Here is a 25,775-nt window from a genome sequence, read left to right as displayed (position 1 = left end):
GCCACACACTTTCCCGGAATTTTTGGTCACAGTGATCACATTCCTAGGTGTGGTGGCTTTCGCAGTCAAAACGGTTTCTCTCTAAATAAGCAAAAGAAAGAAAAAAGCCCACAAAATATCTGAACTTCCCTATTTCATGTAAAATAGAAATGTACAACTATGGAAGGCACAAATGAAACTTAATTCTATTGAAATAAAACTTGGGCTTCCCTATAAATGTTCATGTAGCGGCTATACTTGCACCTCTATGAGCAGCTATACTTGTTTGGCTTGGGAAAATCTCTCAAAATGTCTCTCAGTGCTATTTTTCTAGAAAAAGAGGTGCTGGAAATCACCGTGGATGCCTCCTTTCATGGTGGCATGATGACAATGGTGCCCACCTGAGTAGGTGCTGGAACTGAGTTCCGGTGAGCTCTGGCTGGGGGGGGGGAGCCTGACTTGTAGTTATTTAGCAGCAGTACTTAATATTAAGTACATACCCTCCAACCTCCTGGGAGGGAAGATTGGGACATGACCTCCCACAACATCACTCCACCAGCTGCTTTTATACGCTGCAATCACTGCCTCTCCCCCCACCCCTTCACCATCCTGCCACCAGCCACCCTTACATACCGCCTTCCCCCTCATCTTACCACTGGCTGCCCTTACTCATTGCTGTTCACCACCACACACACATGCGCCACACACGCACCTACATCCAGAAGCAGCACCAGAGGAATAGGAGAGCATGGCACAAAAACACACACAAACATCTTTGGGTTTTGTGTTCTTTTGGTTCCTGGGAGAATGTGGCAGAGGCAGTGCCTGCGGAGGAGGAAGCGGAGGGAGCCAAAAAGGGACATCTAGGATTAGCATCCGAAGCTGCGGTGGCTTCTGTAAATCCAGGATGTCTTGCTCATTAGCATGGCTAAATAATAGCAATAAAAACAATAATTTAAAATTATACCCCACCCATCTGGCTGGGGTTCCCCAGCTACTCTGGGTGGCTCCCAACAGATTAAAAACAGAATAAAGCATCAAACATTAAAAAACTTCCCTAAACAGGGCTGCCTTCAGATGTCTTCTAAAAGTCAGATAGTTTATTTCCTTGACATCTGATGGGAGGGCGTTCCACAAGGCGGGCACCACCACTGAGAAGGCCCTCTGCCTCATTGTCATTGATAGAAGATTTTGCAGACCAACAAACTCTAGAGTCTTGTTTACACAAGGGAGAGTAATATAAGACATTGAGGAAATACGGCATATACATAAAGATGACTCTGGAGTAGATTCAAAATGGACTTTAGTAGGGTCTGGATTTAATTCATTGTCTCATTTTCCCTAGGATCAATTGTTTCACTATTTATATGGTTTAATTTGTGCAGCATGTTCACAATACCTACTTCGCCCTTGGCATTTTATTTCCTAAATCCTTCTAGCATTAAGCCAAGTCAATAAAGTTTAAATGAAATGTGCCAGTTCCTTTTGGATGTTCAAAGGGTACAGTAACCTGAGTATTTTACTAGAAATGTCCTTTTCAGATGCAACATGAAGAAGCAGGATTCATGATGAAAGACACAATTGTGCTGCTTCTTAGGAATAAAATAACTCTCACTATAAAATATTAAGCCAAAGTCACTTTAGTAGTTCCATCACAAGCATAAGTTAATTCTTTTGTTCTCTAGCCCGGGGGCTTGAATGTTTGCAAACTCAGATGCTATTGTTAAAAGTCTATATATGCCTTAAAAGCATTGTCAGATTTTATTGACAGTGCCTTGCTGAAATTTGAACAACTTCCATAGTATTCATATATTTTTCCCACCATTGTTATATTTACAACACAATTTACAATATATAGAAGGTTGTGGGAGGGGGAAGAGCACTTCCTTTTTGGATTGTCACTACATTGCTGCAAGGTAGTTTATTTTTAACTTGAAAATGTAGAAGTAACCAAATGATATCAATTCAGCCAAAGCATTGTAGAAGCCCTGCTAATTCTGTGGCTCCCAAGGCAATGTTTGATTTAGATGTCTTTGAAGCTATCATCTCCATGAATTCTTGCCTTTTCATCACGTTGGTGAAATAAGTTACTGATATTCTTTTATTCACTATCTTACTTCTAATAAAATAAGTGCATTGTATTCTTCTACATACCACAAGAAAGACATAAAAGACAAGCTAAAGGGGTATTAAAAAGACTATTACAATGCAGAGCTTGTTCAGTGCCCCTAAACATAATAATTCAGAGCTTTCGAGCAGTGGCTGGGTTATTTATTGCTACTGTCTGAGAATGCTCATACTGTGATGAATGAAAGGTGAGGAACAATTAAGATAAAGGGTAGGGTACTCTCCAGCAGAAGAAATTATTTTCTCCCATTATTTTCCCCTTTGAAAAACACCTTCAAAGCCCATCAGAAATCCTAAGTGTGTTACTATTTTTTTTCCCTTTTCAGATTCTTCCAAACAGCGCAGCTTTTGATGGTGTAACAAGACTGACCCTGTGTGGGTGGGACTTTGGGTTCAGCAAAAACAACAAGTTCAATCTTAAAAAAATGTCGGTTCTTATTGGGGGACAGCAGTGCATTCTGGATGTCAAAGCTAGCGATAAAAACAAGTAAGAGATCAACACTGTCTTTATAAGCATGTATTACGAGGCACATGGGCAATGGAAGACACCACCAAATAACTTGTGCCATGCATTCTTTGGCCGTCTGTCACTGAAGTGAGATATTCAGTAGTAAATGTTGGTGGGTGGCAAACTGTGTCACTGAAAGATGGTCCAACCACCAGCTCATAGCTCTTACTCTGTCAATAGTTCTCAGTAGCACTTTATTTTATTTATTATTATTTACATGTGTTTGTTGTCTGTTAACCTAGTTCTGTATAGCATGAACTGCCTATTTCATATGAGTGCCTTTTTTATCTCAGTGGGGATTAAAAAAGACTTAAAGGTCTGTTACTAACATACCCTGCCAAATGTAGATTCCCAGCCAATTAGCTAGCCATGTGGACTGGGCTCTACACCAGCCTCAGTCATTAATCTGGTGTACCAATATACAGTATCTAGAATGTGGAGGTAGGAAATGTTAACCATGTCTACAGCATGGCAGTCCAACCTCTCAGACCAAGACCAAAGGCTGTCTCAGCGGAGGATGGGTGCTGGCTGCCACAAATCTTGATCTGCAGCTCACATCTCTCACTTCTGCTTACACAAGCCGTCCTTTGTTTGAGGATGAAAACCACCAATAAACTGGTTGTAGTACAGTGCTGGGCCATAAAGGAGGAAGAGGGGAAATGTCATGCTCCATAAAGGTAAAGGGACCCCTGACCATTAGGTCCAGTCGTGGCCAACTCTGGGGTTGTGGCGCTCATCTCGCTTTATTGGCCAAGGGAGCCGGCATACAGCTTCCGGGTCATGTGGCCAGCATGACTGAGCCACTTCTGGCAAACCAGAGCAGTGCACAGAAATGCTGTTTACCTTCCCGCTGGAGTGGTACCTATTTACCTACTTGCACTTGACATGCTTTCAAACTGCTAGGTTGGCAGGAGCAGGGACCGAACAACGGGAGCTCAACCCGTTGCAGGGATTCGAACCGCCGACCTTCTGATTGGCAAGTCCTAGGCTCTGTGGTTTAACCCACAGCGCAATTTGGTCTCTAGTACCCCTGCATAGCAGTGAGAGCTGCTCCATACCCTGGCTCTCCAAGGGGGCAATGGCAGTGGTAGCATTTGGTTGTTTGCAAAGACTCACAGCCGCTTTTCTTCTGGGTGACTTCTGAGAGCTTCCAAAAAAAGGTCTGCGAGTTGGACCACCTTGGACTACAGAGTCCTCAACAGCAGAACCCATGCATCTCCTCTTGGGAAGAGATGTCGCTGCTACATCATAGACAGTTAAAGCTGACAGTTAAAACATTAATGTAGCACCATTGGAAGAAACCCAGCACAAATATATAGTTCAGGTCCCAAACTAGTTCTGTTTGGTTCCTGTCAATTCTTACAGTTGGTTCCAATTAGTACTTTAGGATCACAGAAAGTGACTATTAACAGCTACTTCTGAATTTACATCTTTAACATTTTACCTTTTGGGGTTGTGTTCTGGCATAGCTGTAAGGATGATGTCATTAAAGGACTTGTTTTCTTTGAGTGGCTCATACAAGCCTCATCATATCATTCCTTGTGATAAATCCCTGATAAAGCTGTCCTAACACGTACTTTTTGTGATACTCTTGGGAACACCCAAGGAAGTTTTTCTTACCGCTGTAGCATCTGTTAGGGCAGAGCTCTTGTAAGAGACAAGTTTTGTTGATCTTTCACCCACTGTTTGGAACAATATATATATATTAAAAAGTGTGTTTACATAGAAACTGGAATGTGTTCTCATCTCTCTCCCCCTCCACGCACTAAGTCAGAGGTACATCACAAATTATTGGCAAAATATCTGCAACTTCAGGGCTATCCATAATTACTGATTTAATAAAATAATAAGTTAACATTATGCATCAGGGAAAGCTATAAAAACTTTAAAAAATGAAGATTATTATTATATGCTTGGGTGATTATTTTATATTTATAACATAATTAGAAAGAATGTTTTTGCTTTGTTGTTGAAGGTTGGAGTGCACACTTGGCGATGTAACGAATGCACGTTTTAATGTATCAAGCGTCGTTTCAAATGGACAAGCTAATGCCACTTTCAATACCTTCTCTTTCGTGGTAAGTGTTAAAAGCAAGGGCGAGAAATATTTTTCAGCTTGAGGACTGCATTCTCTTGTGAGAAACCTTCCAGGGGGCATGGATGTGATTCGTACCTTTGCTTAGAAAGGCCATGAAGAAGACAAGATATTTCTATGCATACACTCCTAACACTCATGTTGCTAACCTGCCTCCTGGTAAGAAGAAAGCGCTAACATAGTTTACAGTCCAGCTAGACAAAAGCACTAGAGTATGGTGCAGAGCAGGATTGGTGAGCAGGGGGTGGGGTGCTGATGGCCTAGGGAGGGTCTTGAGGTCCAGTCTTAGAGGGACATTTGGCCCCTGGACCCCTGGTTCCCCACCCCTGTGTTAACCATTAAAAAAGCTACTTCTTATTATTAAGTATGATGACCTCATTATGCATGTTTTCTTTTAATATGATTCTTAATTTCACTTTTTTAAAAATTAACAAGCTGCATTCTTTTTACTTGACAGGATCCCATAATAAGAAGCATCTCACCCACCTATGGTCCAAGATTTGGTGGAACGCTGTTGACTTTAACTGGGGAATACCTAAGCAGCGGGAACTCTCGAGAGATTTATGTTGGTAGTAAACAATGCAGATTGACAAGGTATAACGTGAAACAATGTTTTCAGTGTTGTTAATGTACAGGCTGTTGTTATTTTATTAGTACTGTTCCATTAGATTTATGTTTCGCCCTTCAACCCAAAGTGACCAGGGTGGTACATGAAAAAACATAAAGCATATAAATCAAAAGCAGCAATATAAACTGATATCAGAACTCGGAAGCATTAAGATAGAAAGCATCAGAAATTTCAAACTTTATTTACTGAATTACTTGTCTGTATATCCAAGAAGAAAACAGTGCATTATTATTTTCTCAACAGGAAGTTAACTAGTGCAGTATAGACAATCTGTGGCCTTAAGTGTGTAAGAGAGGTCTGTGTATTGCAGAGCCCCACAAAAGTGCATTTCTGTTTATCTCTCCCTGTTTTTCTTACTTTTTTGGCCGATGGATGTCTAGCCTCACACACTATCTATGGTGGTGGAAACATCTTTCCCTCACTCTAGTGTTGTCTCCCAAGTGCATTTTTTATTAAGAACACAATACGAGTCTTGCTGCATCAAGCCCACCTTGTTTTGCATTCTGTTCTCACAGTGGCCGGCCAGATGTCTATGGCACCTGACATTATTTTCCAGCAGGAGTGGAAAAACAGCCATGCATTTGTGTGGAAGGTGCATACAGGAATATGTGGGAGGGGGCTACCTGTGCTTGGTGAACCTAGTGTCAGGGATGAGGGATGAGTTTTGCCTCCTCGTAGTTGTGTCCCAAATTGAAGCCTGCTTACTTTGTTTCCTGAAGATGCTCTGGGTACCACTTTCCCCCAGTTCCATTTTTAAGTCGGGCTAGAGCAGGGGTAAGCAAACTTTTTCAGCAGGGGGCCGGTCCACTGTCCCTCAGACCTTGTGGGGAGCCAGACTATATTTTTTGGGGGGGATGAACAAATTCCCATGCCCCACAAATAACCCAGAGATGCATTTTAAATAAAAGGGCGCATTCTACTCATGTAAAAACACGCTGATTCACGGACCATCTGTGGGCCGGATTTAGAAGGCGGTTGGGCCAGATCCGGCCCCCAGGCCTTAATTTGCCTACCCATGAGCTAGAGTATGATTCCAGAGAATGTTGATAGTCTGATGGAATGTTGGAAGTATATTTACACATGGAGAGATGCAGTTCATACTAAGTGTGCTACTGTGTTTTAGCCTTCCTGTTACACTCCCCCCCCCCCTTTCCTTCTGTTTGCTTCTTCATTTTGATTTCTGTCTGGGAACTGGCATTGTGTAATGGATGTGCCAAACTCCAAAAAGTTTCAGAGTTTAAGCCACAGTGTCATCCAAACGGGAAAGCGGTGGCTTAATTTCAGAACTAGGATATCAAGTTAGGGGGTTGTAGCCAATGTTATGTAATTTAATAACTAACTTAGGCCCATTAATTTCAGTGAACTTACTCTTAAGTGGGACTTGGCTAGTTTTAGAAAATATGCAGCATGTATTTTCCAATAGCATTTATACCAAACATTTTCCCTGTTGGATTCTTCTTCTGCAGAGTGTCTGATAATACCATAGAGTGCTACACTGCTCCAGAAAGAGAAGTGTCAGAGTGTCATGTCAGAATGAAAATCGATTCAGCGGTTCGTTCAGCAGGTCATTTTACATACAGAGAAAACCCTACTGTTTCTAAAATTTATCCTGCCAAATCCTTTCTTAGGTGAGTAAAATTTCCAGTAAATATATTCATAGGAAAGAATGAGCAAAGAGTGGCACAGCTTACCAAATCTCCCAAATGGATGTGCATTTTTATTCCTGGGTAATATGCCAAGCAGTTTTATATAATTTGGATTCCACTACCTTCCCCCAAAATGAAAGGGGTTTTATTGACAATTTAGAAACCCTAAGCCCATCATGCTGTTACAGTCTCCGTTCACCATGAAGAGGAAATACAGAGCTTCTACTTCAGTTTTAGATAAACTGTAGTTTAGCATATCATCTGAATCCTAGACTGTGGTTAACCTTAGCTATGGTTAGTAGAAAATAGGTCAGCTTCATAAACTACGGGTTGAAGTTGGCTTGCTTCATCTAACCCTAGCTGAGATAACCACAGCTTGTCCAGGTTTGCACAACACAGTAAGATGTAGTTAATCTAAAAGAAAAGTGAAAGTTTTCGAACTTCTCATGACCAAGCTGGAGAGGAAGAGGAAGAGGTGTGAGCCTAAGCCCTGCATAAGCTCCGTCTCATAACACTAACTATAGTTTAGCATTATGTCCGAATGAGGCGTCTCTCTCGCACTCATACACACATATATGGGAGCCAAGACATTTTGTCACCTGAAGTGAACCACAGAATAGTGCCTTACCTGGCCAGGAAAGAAGGGGTCAGTGAAGATCTACATCAGGAACAAGGTGGGGGAAATCAAATCAACCTTACACAGTGGTTGAAGTGGGAATCAAAGGCCACTGTAGGGAGTAAAGGGGACTGGCCTATATACGTAGGGTTGCCGTTTCTGATTTCGTGTTCATTTCTTTCACAGGCCATTTTTAATCTGTTGAGTCTAAATAACATATTGATATTTAAGAAAATGAAAATACATTTTGGAATGGTATTGTTTATATGAATAATGTTTCTATTTCTTTTTCTCAGTGGTGGAAGCACAATTACAGCTCAGGGGATCAATCTGAATTCAGCACACTCTCCAAAGATGGTGGTAACGGTCCCTAAACTGGGCAAGAACTTTACTGTGGTAAGTCTGTAGCACAGGAGTAGGCAACCTAAGGCCCGTAGAATGTGTGCTTTTTTAAAAAATGCATCTCTGGGTTATTTGTGGGGCATAGGAATTTGTTCACCCCCATAGATAGACAGATAGATAGATAGATGATAGATAGATAGATAGTCCGGCCCACCACATGGTCTGAGGGACGGTGGACTGACCCACGGCTGGAAAAGGTTGCTGACCCCTGCATAGCATAAGTGCTAACTTTAGATTAATATGCGCATACCTTCAAACAGAACATGCAGCACGACCCTGTGCAAATTTACGCAGAAGTAAGTTTTACTGTGTTCATTGGGACTTATCTTCAGGTAGCTGAAGATGCATTTAAAAATTTGAATTGTTTGAGACATTGATTTTTATTCTGCATATCTCTATATATCTTCTAGTTTCCAATTAACTGACAGAACGATGCAGCCTTTTGCGTTAAAGATGACCGCAGCTAGTTGCAATGGTGGGCTTAGCTTTCTTTAAAGTCTCTAAAAGGGTTTGATGATGTACTTGGGCAAACAGGCATCACAGTGCAGGCCTATATGCCAGCTGAGCTTTCAGATACCACAAAATATATTAAGACCAGCCAAGCATGTAGAAAAATTCTTTGTCATGTAGGCTGCATTTTATTCTTGTTGGAGAAGTGCCATTGTCGTGGAGAAGTGTGTATACAGTATAGGGAAATTGAAGCCAGCATGGGTGGAAATACATGTGTGAAGCTGATGTTCACGTTGGCCTGACACCTGTTCCTAGTTTCCCAAACTATGTTTTAACAAGGCAGGATCATTAACATCCGAAAGAGCCCTTTCAGTGTGTGCAACCACCACCACCCCACCACCCCTTTTCCTCGTTAGATGTCCACTTGTTGTCACTGACATTTCCTTCACTCTTTCATTTCTGGTGAAACTGGAATGCTCAGAGTCACATGACAGATCTTAGCTTAGGCATCTTAGTAGTTGGATGCATCTGTCTAGGCCAAACACTATTCCTTTTTATTTCCGTCTACCTTTTTCCAAGTCTGTTATTGATCACCTAAATCTTCCCATTCACATTGTTAGGCATCCGTGCTTTAGATTCTCTATGAAAGGCCATTTATCCTCTGGGCTGCCATGACGGTCGAGATGCTATAACATTCCACCTTTTTACCCCTTGCTTTTATCTGGGTCAGCTACCAGCTACCCTAAAGCACACAGATCTTCTTCCACATTTATCCTGTTGTTGCGCAGGTTTCTTAAAAATCAAGTTAGATACTGGAGTTCAGGTTTTATCGGCCATGGCTTGCTTTCATTGCCTCATAGGTCACAATTAGGGTTGAGGCAAAAATACATAGGCCTTCATATTGTAAGCCATGTGTATTTTTGAAGAAGGTTTCCTTCTTTCCTTCAACTCACTTAAATGCTACACATATTTAAGCAGTACTCAACTTTTTGTAAATACTTACATATATATTTTTCCAACGAAGAAGAAACACTGCCTGAAATACAGTGGAAACGTTCAAGGAAAATGTCTTTTAAAAGCCAGATAAAATAGGTGGTATGTTAATTTAGTCTTGATCAGATGAATTTGGATTTTTTTTCTTACAGATTATCAATGCAGTATTTCATGAAAAGCACCACATTTTTCAATTTCTAAAATCAATTTCAGAGTAAGAATGTCATGTCAAATTACCTAGCAATAAGGGCACAACAAATGCAATTTCTCTTGACCTTCCCAATCAGTCACATTGCATCACCACTAAAGAGTATTATTAGATTTATTTATTTTTTATCGTTCTCTGAAAGCATCTTTTGTTTGAGACTGGCCTGATAAAGTAAAGAGCTATAGACCCTATTCTAATAGATGCCCACAAACTAGGTTATAAGTGTCACTGTTATTAATTTAAAAGACATTGGTACTCTGAAGTAGATTAGATGTGCAATGAATGTACGTTAATGAAATCAGTATGATTACCAGGATCTGTTCTGATGTATACAAATGCTTCTGTGTATAATCACCTACATATATAAAATAGGAATATAGGTATCTTTTAAAGTAGTTATTAATGAAAAGGGATATAATTGTCTGAGGCCATTGCAGCAAACGTGAATGTAGTTACATGCTTAATCTATGACTTGCTAGTATTATTTCATTCTATTTAATGTAAATGGAACGCAACATATTTACATGCAGACTCCTATGCATGCTTACTCAGAAGTCAGTCCCACTGTTTCAATAGGGTTTACACCCTATGTTTATGATTGCCAACACAAGCATTTAATTTAAGCACCTTTAACTTCAGTTGGTACCCAGATTGTGCTTAGTGCCTGCAATCTGTGTGTGCTCCCTTGAGGCATACATATAGCTCATCATAAAAGAAACGTGCAAGACTATGGAACAATATCTGTTTTCTTATTAATAAGGCTTGGTCCACACATGCCACAGAATTGAGTGGGGGAATTACCTGCACTCTGCAGCTTGGGGAAAATAACTTAATTTTTAATAAATTAATGAATGGATGTTCTATTATGGGGTTTTTTTAATGGCTTTCAGATAGAAAACCAGCACAGCAAACAGATGACTGAGCTAAACCTTATATTTCTGCACTAGCCTGGTAGCCATAAGCAAGAAGGAATTCTTGCAAGTGCATGAAATTCAATGCGCCTGAGAGAACTGGCTGGCAAAGGAGGGCCAGAGTACTCTGTTCCTACTCTGTGCCCAGCATAGAAATGCAGTCAACTGCTGCTAGAAGGACAGAGGTGTTTGTTCCTCTTCTGCCAGCCTGCAGTGGGAGTAAGAAGAATTGCAGGCTAGTAACTTTTATGGACTTATGCTTATATTTACAAAGCTGACTAAGCTAGGATTTTTCTGGATAACATTAAAAAGTGATGACTCCCACCTGCAGGCTAAGCAGTACTGTCCTTTATATTACCTTGTTCTGCTGCACATGCAGACCTGACCTAAGGACAACACTGGACCTCTCAGAGATGCTGGGTTTTGAGAAGAAGGTGTGAGGGTTCCTGCAGCATCTCCGAGCCCTCGCACCTCCTTCCCAAAGCCTGGCGCCTCAAATGTATGATTTGCAATACTTTAGGTAGGACAGTGGGGAAGAAAACATTCCCAGCTGCTGCCAGTTTTGAGTTTGAGATGCCCGTAGCATTTTTGGCACTAGTCTGGAATGTTTCTTCCATTGTCTTAACTGAATTCCATTGCTGGGTTATTTTTCTTTCCGCTCCAGCCTTCAACGGAATGAAAGACCACAGTCCTCAGCCATGGACTATTTGTGCTGTTCTTTCACGTGAAAAATGATGCAACTGGGCCAGAATTTTCCATGGGCATACAAACCAACAGCCTCCAATTAATTCTAGAAATGCTTTTTGTACACATGAGTTTAGATAAAATGGCAGAGGTTTAGAGTTCTATGAGATAAACTGTGTTATTCTGGAAGATCTTGGTCTGATCTCGTGACTTCTTTTGAAATAAATGCAACATTAGGGAGTGGCTGCTAATCTGATTGGACAGAAGATGCAGGCATTTAACCCATACTGTTTTCTTAATGCAGATCTCTCAGTTACAAACTGACATATGTGCAAACTGCTATTTTTTTCATAGGGGGCAAACACAGGCATTTGTATTTCCCTCAGCAGATGAAATAGCAGCTTGATGTGTTTGTGTGCTTTAGACTGCAGAAGGAGCTAAAACCCTCCACCCCTCCATGCTACTACTTCATCCCAATAACTTAATACACCACTGCCCACAACTCCTGCAGCTGCATTTAATAAAGAAAGATTGATCAATTGTGGTTATCCCAGCACAATATGTAGTTTGGCCCTGAGTCAGCCATAAAGCACACCAGAATTTCTAAGCTGGCAACAGAGTCTGACAGAGCTACTGCAATGTGCATTCTATTTTTGTATGCATGCTTTGCATTTGTACAATTTGTTTATAGGCTCATTTCCCCAATTAGATTGGGGTGGGGGGAGAAATATACATATGACACTTGACTGTCAACTCTTGACTGTCTTCTCGGTTCCCTACCAATTAACATGCATAAACAACTTGCGTGTGTATGTGCTTGTGATCCAGCATTGCAGTACAGAGACAACAGCTTTAACTGTCAATAAATCAGTCAGTCAGTCAGTTAGTCAGTTTTATTGTACATAGCCAAAGGCTGCCGCAATGTACACAGAATCATTCAACAGTTAAAAGGAAATATGATGGATTAATACAAAAAACTTAAAACATTTATATTATCAAAACATTACCTATTCTAGATGTACCTTAATATACAGGCTAAGACGTTAAACAATAAAATTTATAGACTAAAATCACCACATTGCCACTAATATATTAAAAATAATGTTAATTAATACAGTGTACAATTATATTCGGAGTTTGGTGATAAAGATAGAATATAGCTTGATGTAGGTAGGGTCAAAGAAATTCATCTCCTTTACAGTTGGTCACAGAAAAAATATATAGCTACATTTGGGTAAAACGAGACTAAAATCCTCTTCTTCCACTTTCTTTCTTCTTTTTTTGACATTCCCATGTGTTTTAAGTAGAAAAGTACTCCTCCTTACATTGCAGACTTGGCCATTTGAGCAATTTCTTATGGGTCTACTTCTTGCAGGTGCGGGTTGTGCTATTTGCTTCTATGGAGCTGTCAGATCTTGAAATAGAGACCTATATTTTTTCTATTGAAACAAACGTGGAAATCAACAGGTTTAGAAGCTCAGTGTGTACTGAAAGTGGGCACATGTTTTTGTGTTAATGTGTTGGATCTCATTTAAGCATCCATCCCTTGGTGCACAAAGTAACCTGTACCAGTTGAAATAAGACCAGAATTTACAACTTCCCAGAGTTTTCAACGTAAGAACCATTTCCCAATATGGTAGGAGTATTGGACACTGTAGCTGGACATAAGAGTAGAAGACAACACTGAGTGTCCAAGACACACATCCACAGAGAGAGAGGGGGGGGGGAGAGAGAGAGAGAGAGAGATGCCCCTAATATAACTTGCTTAAGCCCGGTTTATGTTACATCACCAGGTGAGTGTTGCAAAGTATGTCCATGATTAGAATTAACCTTACAATTTTTTTAAGTGAGTGTGAAGTGTGAAGTTTTATAATGGAAAACTATATTGTTGCTATGTTTAAAGAATATGCAAGCTATAATTGGGACAATTCTCTGAAAGCAGAAATCAACAAAAAGTTGAAATCATGTAAAATGTTGTGATACTCAATTGTCTACTTATTCAGTTTCCTTCTCTTATTTTAGGCATGTAAACATCTAATACCTCTTTTTCCCCTTTATTATTTTAGGAATGTAATCATCGTTCTAATGCTGAAATGATCTGCTGCACAACTCCGATGCTAAGATCCTATAACCTGACACCACCTTTTGTGACAAAAGTATTATTCATATTTGATGGAGTCATCTCACCTGCGTTTAATTTTGATTACGTGAACGACCCGGTCTTTACCATTTCCTCAAAACCAGTGGTGATTTCCAAGGGAAACCAAAATATAGTGATTAAGGTAAGGGCTGTTTGGTTTTAAATGTGGTAAATGAGCTTGCCTATGTCGCCCCAAAGAATTCTGGGAAACTTGTCTGGAACCATTGAGGATCTGAAGCAAACAACAATGTGGATATAATTTTGACTGGCATACAGATGGGACAAGAGAAGCTTGGGTTAAATTTAGGTTTTCATGTATATTTAGTTTCTGTCAGTACCAGCACCATTTTTTTTCTAGAAGAAAAGTACTAGTTTAAAGTGTGGCACTTACGTAACAACTTCATAGTGAGTATTGGTACCTTTTTTCTAGAAGAAAAGCCCTGGTTTCTGTTAACAGACATGCATATGCCTGTAAAACAGTAAGGAATTTGGTTATATTTTTACAAGTGCTTGCCCAAGAACTTGTGTTGTTGAGTAGCAATACATCTTTAAACCAAGACTGGGTCAGGTCTAGAACTCTGCTGTCAGTTATAAGGACCCACTGGCTTTTCTTTTTTTAAAAAAACACCACATTTCTTTAAAAAGGTTGCTAAACAGTTTTACATCCCAGGAAGCAGACTTTAGCACTGGGCAGGGCCACTAGTAATTGTAAGCAGGACACAGAGGCAGAAATGAACAAATTCAGACCGTGTTGGGCAATTGGATAAATGAAGCCTGGTAGATTTCACTGAAAATTTGACATGTGATAACTAAAACTGATCCTCGTTTGTGTTTGCTTTCCTCCATCTCACTGATTCTGTTGGCAACAAAAGTAAACCTGGTTAAGGAGTAATGTCAAGCCTTACCCATGTTTGTGCCTTTGTCAGCAATTTTGTAGTTGTAAGCAATTTCAGCACTTAATCCTAAATAACTCCCTACAGACTTCCAAATATAGTTCACTTTGGCCGAATACAGTTCACTTCCAAATATAGTTCACAGTATGTATCCTGCACTAAGCTCTTGCACTAGTGTTAGGTACGTGTTTTAAATATCAGTGGTAAGTCCCTACTTAAAATGAGAAGTGCATCATAGGGTAAACTATTATAGTTATTCAGTCTCCTCCCCCACAAATCAAACTCTTAAGTGAGAGGCACTCATAAACTATATGCCAGCTTTTGAGAACTTGTGTTCCTTCTGTCAAAAGGTCACTGTAGGCCGAATTGGCAGCATTCTGAGCTTTATATACACACAAAAAAACCAGAGACAAGTTTATATGCCTCATAACCACGTTTTGTCATCCAGTAATTAAGCAAGCACAGCATGAAATTAAATGAGCGCTTGGTTCAGTGAACAAACAGTTCTTAGCAAACCAAAATTCTTTTATCTGTTTTCTTAATTAGTGTCAGAAGAATAGAGGAGCCTTTATCACTTGGTTTTTCAGTAAAACTAATCTAATGCGGCACATTTTCCTTTCAGCAAGTGAACATATTCGGACCCAAAGGTTCTTTTTACCTCACTCAAAGAGAACAGGGTACTTTATGCCACCGCCACCACTTGAAGAAAAAAAAAATCCCACAGCTCTTAGGCAACTTATCTGGACAGTTGTTTTGGTTTTCAGCAAAGAATTGCAAAAGGTCCATGATAGACACCCCCATCTTAAAAGTCTGTCTTTGTGACTTTAGATAAAGTCAGGCTGACGTATGGTTGCACATGGGACCCCAACATTTATCTTCTACCCATGCTTTAAAAAAAAATCTGAATTGTTCTGTCCTCTGTCAACTTTTGATTTGGGTTCTGAGCTACTCTGCAGAAAATGAAGCTCTGTGTTCCCCATCCACTCTTACGGAGAATCTAAAAATTGCTATAACTTTTATTGCTTCTGGGATAAGCAGACACAGAATATCTGCTCACATGGGGCTCTTTTTTTGGGGGGGGGTGCCACATGGCATGGCTCCGATTAGTCCTGGGAGGCTGCCGTCTCCCTGTGTAGCTTGGGGAGGGGATTGTCACCTGGTGCCACCTACCACCGTCCGCAATGGGCCTTCCATTCTGGGCTGCCCTTGCCTGCAAGGCCACTCAGAGGCAAGGACATGGGGACTGTGCCCTTCCTGCCCCTGGCATATTTAAAGCAGCAGCCAGGTACAGGGTACTCTCTTTACCACAGCAGATGAAGCATGTAAAATTGCAGGTCTGGGGTTTTTGTAGGGGAAGTAAGAGGGATTTTCTCTCCTCCAAAATCCACAAATATATTTTTAGGCCACCTAAAACTCCAAAATCCTTATTAGTTTCACATTTTGAGGCAATGAATGGCATCAAAGAAAGCATATCTAGCCAGTTAGACAAAGAGAAGCATCCATTGTCTAGGCTAGGGATGGAGAACCACCAGCCCATGGGTCTACTTAGACCTATCAGACCACATTTGGGCCACAGAACTATTTCAGCCAGGCCACGGCCACCAGGTATGGGGAAGGTAAAAGCCTGGCTCAGCCAAAAGGGGAGTTATAAAATCAGGCCTTCAGAAGGCCCCTTGCACAGCATCTTAAAGGACAAAAACAGTCACTGGAGACGTAATTGTAGCACCAGTTGACCGACAAGTCAATAACTGTGATTGGGGAATGCGTGTCAACTCAAAAGCACTAAAACCTACAGACAGTATTTCAGGATCCAGTGCATTCCCTTTTCCAGTAAGAAGCCCAAGTATTTGTCTGGATTTATTCTGCAGTTGTAATAAATGGAAAATCACTGAACTCCTTTATAGGATTGTGCCAAAGTGTTGCTATGTATTACCAAATTGAAAGAAAATAAGGCTCTCCCTGTATGTATCTGTGATTTACAATGGAGCTCCTGGCATTTCATCAAAGTTCAGTCTATTCAAGCCATCTCGATGAATTCCTAGGATTGTTTTACAACACCTGAAGCCCATATGCCTGGATCCGAACTACAGCAATAATAATCATAATTTATTATTTATATGCTACCCATCTGGTTGGGTTTCCTATGGCCATTCAGCAACTTGTTGCATTTGTATGCAGTTTAGAGTAGAAGTGGCAGATACTTTTTTGTTTAGCCATTTGAAGACGGTCCCTAAAACCAGACTTTCAGCAAGCAATGATACTTGATTTAATGCATTCTAATTGCCATTCAGAAACTCAGAGTGTTTCAGGAAGGAATCAATGCATTTCAATGACCACTCAGTGTCATTTGTTTTATTATATCTCCTTAATGAAAATGTTTAGCAAGGGGAAATGAGCCTGGCTTGGTAAAGCTTCCCTATTATCTTCTTTTTCTTTTGTAATTCTGCTTCCAATTCTTTTTATCTGGTTTTTCCCCAGGGTAATAACATTGACTCAGAAGCTGTTAAAGGTGAAGTGTTAAAAGTTGGAAGCAAGAACTGTGAGAATATTACTTTGAAGTTTCAATCTGTTTCCTGTACTGTTCCTAAAGAGCTGCTAAAATCCAACCATGAACTAAACATTGTGGTAAGATACCTACCCTAGCATTGCATACGTTGTGCAGTTTGAAATGTCACTTCTGTACTAATAATATTTGCACAATTGAAGTTCTAATTTGTTCCTTGTGTTTACACATCATGCTTCATCTGAGCTGTTTAAACATTTCATTGGAAGCAGCACTTGCAATTACTTGGTGGAAGAGCAGCCAAAGTTTTCCTTTAACCACACTGCCTTTGGTATGAATTGGGTCCTTCCACGACTCTCCTCTCCCCTACCTTTTTGTTGTCATTCTTGTTGAGCGATTGGGTGTTCTCATGGTCTGCTCCACTGTTAAGACTTATTGTTATGAAGGCAGGAAAGATCTCCCATTACACTACCCTGTTGCGTTATCATCTCCAGGTGAATGTGTGAATGGTCTGCTTTCATGGCCCAGTTTTTTAAAAAGAGCAAATTATCTTGATAGTCTAAAACATGGGGTTTATATTTTAATAATTTTTGATATCTAGATTGCTGAATCTGTTCAAACGTGGGCAGTATCCCAGGCTGACTTTTCAATGTTTTGATTTCCAAGTTGAGCTTGTTCAGCTCGCCAGTTTGAGCCAACATGAGACAACCTTAACTCTGGTCTTAAACTGGCAGTTCCTTTGATAAGGGAGGGGTTGTCAACCTGGTCCTTACCGCCCACTAGTAGGCGTTTCAGGATTCTAGGTAGGTGGTAGGGGTTCTATGGCACAAGCTGAATCCTCCTTCCATCGAGCACTGGTGGGCGGTAAGGAAATTTTACCATCAAGAAAGATGCATTAGTGGGCGGTAGGTATAAAAAGGTTGACTACCCCTGGATTAAGGAATATACTGAGGTTTGGAGGGGTTGCAACACTCCTGCAGAATCCTGATGTTTCCCTCTGAATTGTGTTCAGTCCTCCATTATCACAAATCTCTCATGGATAGATTTGTTGTTAGAAAGCAGAAAGCCCATTCTGACTATTTATATCTGGAAAAAGCCATGATTGAGGGAATAAAGAATAAACTCCCATTTCTCCTTCCAGTTCTGCTACTCTCATCAACATTGGAGCCATAGTTGTCAACTTTTCCCTTTTCTTGTGCAGAATCCTATTTGGAATAAGGAAATTTCCCTTAAAAAAAGGGAAACGTTGACAGCTATGATTGGAGCCAACACACAGCTGCTCTAAATTTTAAAAAGTTAGGTGATCCAACCATAGACTTGCACATATTTGGCCCCTGAGATTACGCATTGGGAGCTAGGGGTTAACAGATGGCTTTGTCTTCTGGTACTATCACCTCTTCTGCACCAAGGAGGAGTTGATGTGATATTTTCAGGAACAGAAAGGATAACATGTATGCAGGTATGATGTCATTGTTCAGGCTCAAGAAAGCCAACTATTAATTGAAGTGTCCTTTGCAAAAGTCAGCATTTAGCTATGTTTTTTGTTGCCTTATAATTTACTATATAGCCCTGGCAAATATTTTTTTGAAAATTTCAGAATCCATGCCTTTGTTACATAAATGCTGTCAATTATTTAGTTATCATATCTGAAGGCATTAGATGTTGGCACATTCACAGTGCACATCCAACTGCTTTTCTCAATGTGGGAAATTAATGGGGCCAACCTGCATGAAATAATGCATGCAAGGTGGCAGGAGTTTTTGTTTGTTTACTTTATTATTTTTCTGCTTATTTGCAAATTGCTTATGCACCCAGCATAAAAGGGAGATTTGCAAATCTATCATTCCAAATTGGACTGGATTCCAAAAAAGACAGAAGGATTGCCAAGTGCATTCCAACTCACTGAGATACTGTCATATGACACTAAATACTTTGGATTTCCTGGTTGATTAGTGCTGCTTGTTGCAATCTTCTCACTGAAAGGCAACAACAGAACTGGTAAGGCAGAATCATTAGTGCGATAGAAACTTAAAAGACATTCCTGAAAAGATGCTAGATTTCATGATGAAGCACAAATGGCATTAGCTATTCTTTAACAAAGGGATGCAACCTTGGTAACTGCTTACTTACACAGCCAGAGTAAAATATTAGTACATATAAGGAGGCCAGTACAGTGGTACCTCGGGTTAAGTACTAAATTCGTTCCGGAGGTCCGTTCTTAACCTGAAACTGTTCTTAACCTGAAGCATCACTTTAGCTAATGGGGCCTCCTGCTGCCGCTGCGCCACTGGAGCACGATTTCTGTTCTCATCCTGAAGCAAAGTTGTTAACCTGAGGTACTATTTCTGCGTTAGCAGAGTCTGTAACCTGAAGCGTATGTAACCTGAAGCGTATGTAACCCGAGGTACCACTGTATTATAAAAAGTGTACCTGACAACAACTAGGATTCCTGCTAGCAATAATAGACCAAATTCCCACCACCTTTCCAGATGCCCCCTCCCACTTAACCTCAAGCATAGTCCACTATCAACTGATTTGAGGAGTCCTCTGGAGGAAGGCCAACTGAAGCTCTAGCCAGTGGCATTTTGAGTATAGCCAAAGTTGTCAAAGAGGTATCTAAGCTACTCTCTAGTTTTTCAGTGTTCCAGCTGCCTCACTGCAACTGAATCTCTTGCTGGAAATGGCTGCTAAAGTAAACATTTTTGCATCCTTCACTCGAATGCTGTTCATGTCCCTCACAGCTTGCGGCTCAAGTGGCAGATGCAAAGGTGATACAAGCATCTGCCAATGCTCAGATTTTCTCTGTTGCTGAATCTCCTGAGCTGAAAAAGGCTACCCAAGGAGCCAGATGTTAGTCCCTCACGGGTCAGGGCTTCTTCACTATGTTGCCAAGTCTGTCTTTTTTTATCTGTCTCTCAGTTTCTGGCTGGTGCTGTAGTTAGAAGGAGATTTATTCTATTATTTCTAATAAGGCATCTAATGTGACAATAGACATCATATAAATTAATAAAATCAATCAATCTCTGGCCTTGAGAATAAAAAAAAAGTTAGGAAATGATGAGAGATAGGACTAGCACGTGTGACTTGCATGGGTATGTTGGCAGTGACGTTCTCTTATCAGTCCCGCAAATGAAATTGAGCTCTGTTATTGATGGGAGTTTTAAAAGCTAACTATGGATTCTTTGCCTTTTTTATCTTTCAGTGGCAGAAAGAGGTTTCATCGATGGTTATTGGGAAAGTATTGATTGTGCCCGAGCAGAGCTTCACAGGAATCATTGCGGGAATCGTGTGCATACCAGTTATTCTCTTATTGTTACTGTTTGGCCTCTTCCTGTGGAGAAAAAAGAGAAAGCAAATCAAAGGTGGTGGTGTTGTTCCTCTTCATATTTGCTATTTCAGTTAGCAGCTAGACAGTTTCCTGCCCCAAGGAAGTTACAGGGGGACAAGAAGCAGGGAAGAAGCAAGGGTGGGTAGCAAGAGGTGAAAGTGAGTGAATCTGGTTATGTCTACTTGGAGTCTAAGTCTTTGCCACAGTTGGGGAGGTTAAAGCAATGGCATTTTGCAGGTGGGTTTTGAAGAAAGATAGGAAGGAGGACAAAGCACTACATAGGTGTTCTGAGAAGAGAATCCAGTCATAAGGGTAGCAAAAGTGTGTTATAACTAATTAGATTTTTTAAAGCTGGCATTCTTCAACATTTACATCAAATATTGATGAGCCTGGAAGTCATAGATGGCCCACAACTCTCTTCTAAGCCAAGGGATGTTATAGATACACGTGGTTTGTTCAGAGTACTTGATGATGGCTTATGTGGCTGCATGCATAGTTGTCATCAAAACTTTTTAACCAGTATGGATGCCCTCCTGCTGCAAAGTATTCTCTTCTCCAGCACAGCAGTAGGAAACAGAATATCCTATTGTCACCTGATAAAATATGCAGAGTGGGCAGTTGTCTGTATATGTCTGGCACCAAACTGTCCAAATATATTTCTCTTTTGCTATATGAAGGAATAGAGATACTCTACAGAACATCAGCTGCTCCACACAATCTAGCAGTGAAACAACTGAAACTTCTAGGATAATGCAAGTTTGTTCAGAACTTGGTGCTGACATTCTCTTGTGTTCCCACATGTTAAGAATTAGGTGGAGAGATTGTTCGCTATGACGGACGAGTGCACACTCCTCATTTGGACAGGCTTGTGAGTGCAAGGAGTGTAAGCCCTACGGCTGAAATGGTCTCAAGTGAATCCGTAGACTACAGATCGACTTTTCTGGAAGGTACTGTTTTTCTGATTAGTAAATATAGAAAAGATGCCATATTTTAAGCAGCCCACTTTGTAACCCATCAGATGACTCCTATAATAGGTTGTATTTCTTCTGAACATTTGCTTTAACCCAGTTGTAATATCCACTTACCTAGCAGTTTCCCATCAACTGACCCCATTCCCAGTACGTTTTTGGTGGCTGCTGGCACGAGTATCAAAACTCTATACAGTGGTACCTCGGGTTAAGTACTTAATTCGTTCAGGAGGTCAGTACTTAACCTGAAACTGTTCTTAACCTGAAGCACCACTTTAGCTAATGGGGCCTCCCGCTGCCCTTTGCCACCAGAGCACGATTTCTGTTCTTATCCTGAAGCAAAGTTCTTAACCTGAAGCACTATTTCTAGGTTAGTGGAGTGTGTAACCTGAAGCGTATGTAACCTGAAGCGTATGTAACCCGAGGTACCACTGTATGTCTAATTCACCTGTTTAATAAAAAATAAAAATCTGTGCCTTACATAAAATGGCAGCAGTCTCTGCTGTAAGTCATTCTGAGCATTACAGTGATGGTGGGAGGGAAGTATGGAAAAGATTTGCCTTGAAGATGATCAGAGGCACCCCTATAATGAACGTAACATGTGGTCTTGCTCTGTTTTTCCTTCCTTGTCTTTCCTTACATATCTTCCAATTCCCTCTGCTCTTCTTTAACTGATCTTCTGCTGCCATCCTGGTATAACTTCCATCTTTTTTGCTGTCTCTGTGCTTTTAGCTATCCTGTTAAGAGTCTCGCCTTCTCATCCATTAGGCTGCCTTGCCTCCCTCTCCATTTCAAGTCTATCCTTCATGTCTTCCTTCAGTTAAGCCTTTCCTGACCTATCCTAGCCTAATTTTTCCTTCCTTTCTCTTTGGTGTATTTCATTGTGTATCCACTGCATGCCTTTCAACTCTTGTAGGCCAGTAGAATCTTCAACTCCTAAGGAAGTTTGTAAGGGCCACTTCCAAACTTCATACAGCCATTGTCCCTCCCACACAGCAGTCTTTAGGAGTACATGGGGCTGCTGGTAGGCTTCTGACACTTCCACTGGTGCTTGCAGAAGGGTTGTATATATATATACAGTGGTGGCAATTTGTGGAATCATGATGGCCTTCTTTTTAAGCTGCTGTGATCACATAAATTGCAGCAGCTACATGTCAGCCTTCTGGTTCATACAGTTGGCAGTGCTATGAAGTATCTGCAGCCCTGCCCACACCCAGAAGGTAATTCATGAGGCTGCTGGCTGCATGAACTGGTCCTGAAGGCAGTACAAGGGAGCTCCTAGGTTTATATATCCTTAGGGCTTCTTCATAAACATAAACAAAAGAAATAATTCCTGTGTGTAGCAATAAATATGCACATAGTAGCGTGTATATAAAAACATGGGTTTATATTGCAATTCACATCTTGAAGCCACTGGGTTCTGTTGCACTATGTAATGTGTAAAGTTTGTTGTGTTTAATTTAGCAACATACAATAAAACAGACAAAATAAAAACATATCATATGAATCAATAAAATCATAAACCGGTAAGTCCGATTCAAAAATCCATAAAATCTAGCCATAAAATCCAATGCAGGCAGACACAAATTAAAAACAAACAAACAAACAAACAAGGGTAACATCAAAGATCACTAGAGCAACAGCAAACTATAGGCACTTCCAGACAACCTGTTTATTGAGCATCCATCCTGGTTTGCATTGAAACAGCTACTCAGAGTTCACTTGCCTCAGCTATAGCTATTCTTCAGACTGCTTGGGATCACTAGCAGAGCAACAGATTCCTGCAGCTGTCCTGCTTCAGCTCCTTCCTCATTTGGCCAGTACCTGGCTGAGGGACCTCCTTGCTGGAACACCTGATGCTTTGATCACAGGTGGGGTCTGGTGCAAGGCAGGGGTCAGGCTGTGCTACTGCATTGTTTGCAGGGATGCAGGTGGCGCTGTGGTCTAAACCCTGAGCCTCTTGGGCTTGCTGATCAGAAGGTTGGTGGTTCAAATCCCCATGACAGGGTGAGTTCCCATTGCTCTGTCCCAGCTCATGCCAACCTAGCGGTTCGAAAGCACGCCAGTGCAAGTAGATAAATAGGTATCGCTGCAGTGGGAAGGTAAATGATGTTTCCGTGCACTCTGGCTTCTGTCACGGTGTTCCATTATACTCAGTGCTTTTTTCGGGGGGCACAGGGGTACACATACCCCTAAACATTTTGTGAATCTTTGTCCATTTACTGTATTTTTTTCTCCTGATTTGAACTATAAAATGGTGATTTTCTTGAGTCAAAATAAGAGTACCTCTAAACATATTTTTTTTAGAAAAAAAAGCACTGGTTATGCTGGCCACATGACCCAGAAAGCTGTCTGTGGACAAACGCCAGCTCCCTTGGCCTGAAAGCGAGATGAGCACCGCAACCCCATAGTCGCCTTTGACTGGACTTAACTGTCCAGGAGTCCTTTACCTTTACCTTATGTTTGCTGCATTGTTTGGGCCATCAGAAAATAGTGCTGAAGTGAGGAGAATCTATCTGAGAGCACTGTCACAGTAAACTACCTGCATTGTTTAAATAACATTATTTGTCCAGATTTCTTAATTGGCAAAGCTATTACTTTTCATGTCCTCAAGGTACCACTCTAGTTCAGGTACTATAATTGTTTAAAATCTTAACTGAAGTCCAGTCACAATTAAAGCAGTTAACATAATTTTTAAAAAATAGGCGGAGAACCCTAGATCAAATAGCATCTAGTCTGCGGGCAAGCGGTCTGAGTTTAATTAGATCTCAGGAATCCTGGCTTCAGATATAGTAATCAGCTTAAGTTAGCCTTTCTGTGTTGTAAGAAACATTGCTGGTGAGGCGATGTGATTAAATATTGGCCCGGGTTCCAGGTTGAATATTTGGCATGGCTCAGAATGTATCTAAACATCACATTTGTGCTCCATTTGCGGAGCACCAAGCATGTAGGTCAGTTCAGAGCATAAATACAAAACCCTCCATTTATGCTGCTTACCCATTATCTGATGTAATCATTTGACAGCCCATGAATTGCTAGCGAGGTGGAAGAGTGCCATTTCTCTGCACTCTTCTAACAATTACTTGTTCTTCTATATGCTCCACAATGTAGTAAAACTATTTTGCAGCACATGTTCTCTCTGTGTGTATCATGACTTTACCATCAGGACCACAGTTATAAAAAATAATAAATGCTTCTGTCTCTTAGTGATCTTTCCCAATGAAAAAAATAATTTCATACATTGTCCCTAAATGGGACATATTTATAACATTGTTCCTTAACTCCCCCCTCCAAATTCATCAATTACAACTAATACAAATATTTATAACAGTTGAGGAGTGAAATTAGAAATATGATAGCAATATTAGAATCAGATTGGTACTGAAAGGCTTCTAATTTTATTTACCATATTACTTTAGACTATTTGTAGCTGAAAAGAGCCTTGTAAATTTGGCAGTCATGTTTCTAGACATCTGCAATATAAATATAATGGATATTTCATCTGAATATGACCATAACAATTATTACATTATAGCTGCTTCCAGACAGGTGGCTCCTAGTGCTAATAAATCATTGCTCTTCTGTTCTTAAGCAGAATTGCAGTTTTCTGTGTCTTCATCCTGCTATGTCCCATCCATACTTAGTAGATGTGGCATAGCATGCCCTCCAACACCAGAAATTACTTCTCTGTGGAGGATATGAATTGCAGGGTCTCCCTTAGAAACCAGACTTGACAGGAAGTTGCCACCAGTTTTTGGTGTTTTTTTGTTTTTGTTTTGTTTTAGTATGCCATACTGTGCTCACTTGTGGGTTTAAGCCAGACTGACTGCGGCTAGAAAACAATATAAAAATCAGAACAGTCTGTAAAGATCAATATCATATCAGTCACTGCTTTGAAGTGAGATATTTTATTTTAATATATTTAAAAAGTTACGGTCAAAGGTTAACATCTGCAATACTTAATTTTGTTGCAGTGTAAAACTGCAGGAAATGAATCACTCAAGCTATTTTCCTAGTTGAATATTTACCATTAGATAAATATAGTCACAGGCACTTAGGAAGTATTCATCAGATTTTCAATTGCCCAGCAAATGATAATCTAACAATAACCTATGGACTTTGCTATATCCTCCTTTTTCACAAATGTGTCATTTCCCAATCCTATGCTCCCCCATGGATAATACAAGTACAGATAACTGTGGCTGTAATTTCTAGTTTGGGTCAAAGTAGAATTCTGCAAAATTCAAGTGGGGCCTTGACTTTTGCTTTCTTCAGTCTAAAAAATTAGATTGCATTATGACAACATTGGTGAGGCATGGCAAAATGGCATAGCTTTATATAAAACCTCTGAATTAAATATAAAACCTCTGAATTAAAAAAGCCAGACAAATGATATAATGGTCCATTTTGGCAGAGAGAGATATTGCTTTACTGCAAGTCACATCCTTTGACCCAAAAGCCTCCAGATAATCTTTTCTTTATTATTGGCTTCAGCATTAAAGGCCTAAGGCTTAGAATTCAGAACAGATTCTGGAGCTCAGGCCTGAATCAAATTACATAGCACTGCCTAGATCGGTGGTGGGGAACTGGATCTGGCCAGCTGTATGATTATGACACCATAATGATGTCGAATGATTGACACTAGTCAAAATTCAAAGGAGGTTGCTGTAACGGCTGTTCATCAAAAAGAAGTTAC

General features: G+C 40.4%; 1 protein-coding gene across 3 annotated transcripts in view; it reads left to right on the top strand.

Annotated features, from left to right (window-relative positions):
• Nucleotides 1-25,775, top strand: part of MET (MET proto-oncogene, receptor tyrosine kinase) — a 99,247-nt gene that overhangs the window by 60,676 nt on the left and 12,796 nt on the right. For all 3 annotated transcript variants that reach the window (XM_082239468.1, XM_082239467.1, XM_082239469.1), the window contains exons 6-14: nucleotides 2,433-2,593; nucleotides 4,590-4,692; nucleotides 5,167-5,303; nucleotides 6,804-6,965; nucleotides 7,896-7,995; nucleotides 13,314-13,529; nucleotides 16,759-16,905; nucleotides 19,986-20,145; nucleotides 20,918-21,058. In XM_082239468.1, coding sequence (XP_082095594.1) covers nucleotides 2,433-2,593; nucleotides 4,590-4,692; nucleotides 5,167-5,303; nucleotides 6,804-6,965; nucleotides 7,896-7,995; nucleotides 13,314-13,529; nucleotides 16,759-16,905; nucleotides 19,986-20,145; nucleotides 20,918-21,058 — 1,327 coding nt within the window. The remainder of the gene's footprint in view (nucleotides 1-2,432; nucleotides 2,594-4,589; nucleotides 4,693-5,166; nucleotides 5,304-6,803; nucleotides 6,966-7,895; nucleotides 7,996-13,313; nucleotides 13,530-16,758; nucleotides 16,906-19,985; nucleotides 20,146-20,917; nucleotides 21,059-25,775) is intronic.

The sequence above is a fragment of the Podarcis vaucheri genome, assembly GCF_965113315.1.
Source record: "Podarcis vaucheri genome assembly, chromosome: 10".
Classification (NCBI taxonomy): domain Eukaryota; kingdom Metazoa; phylum Chordata; class Lepidosauria; order Squamata; family Lacertidae; genus Podarcis; species Podarcis vaucheri.
This window is presented reverse-complemented; position numbering and strand designations above follow the sequence as displayed.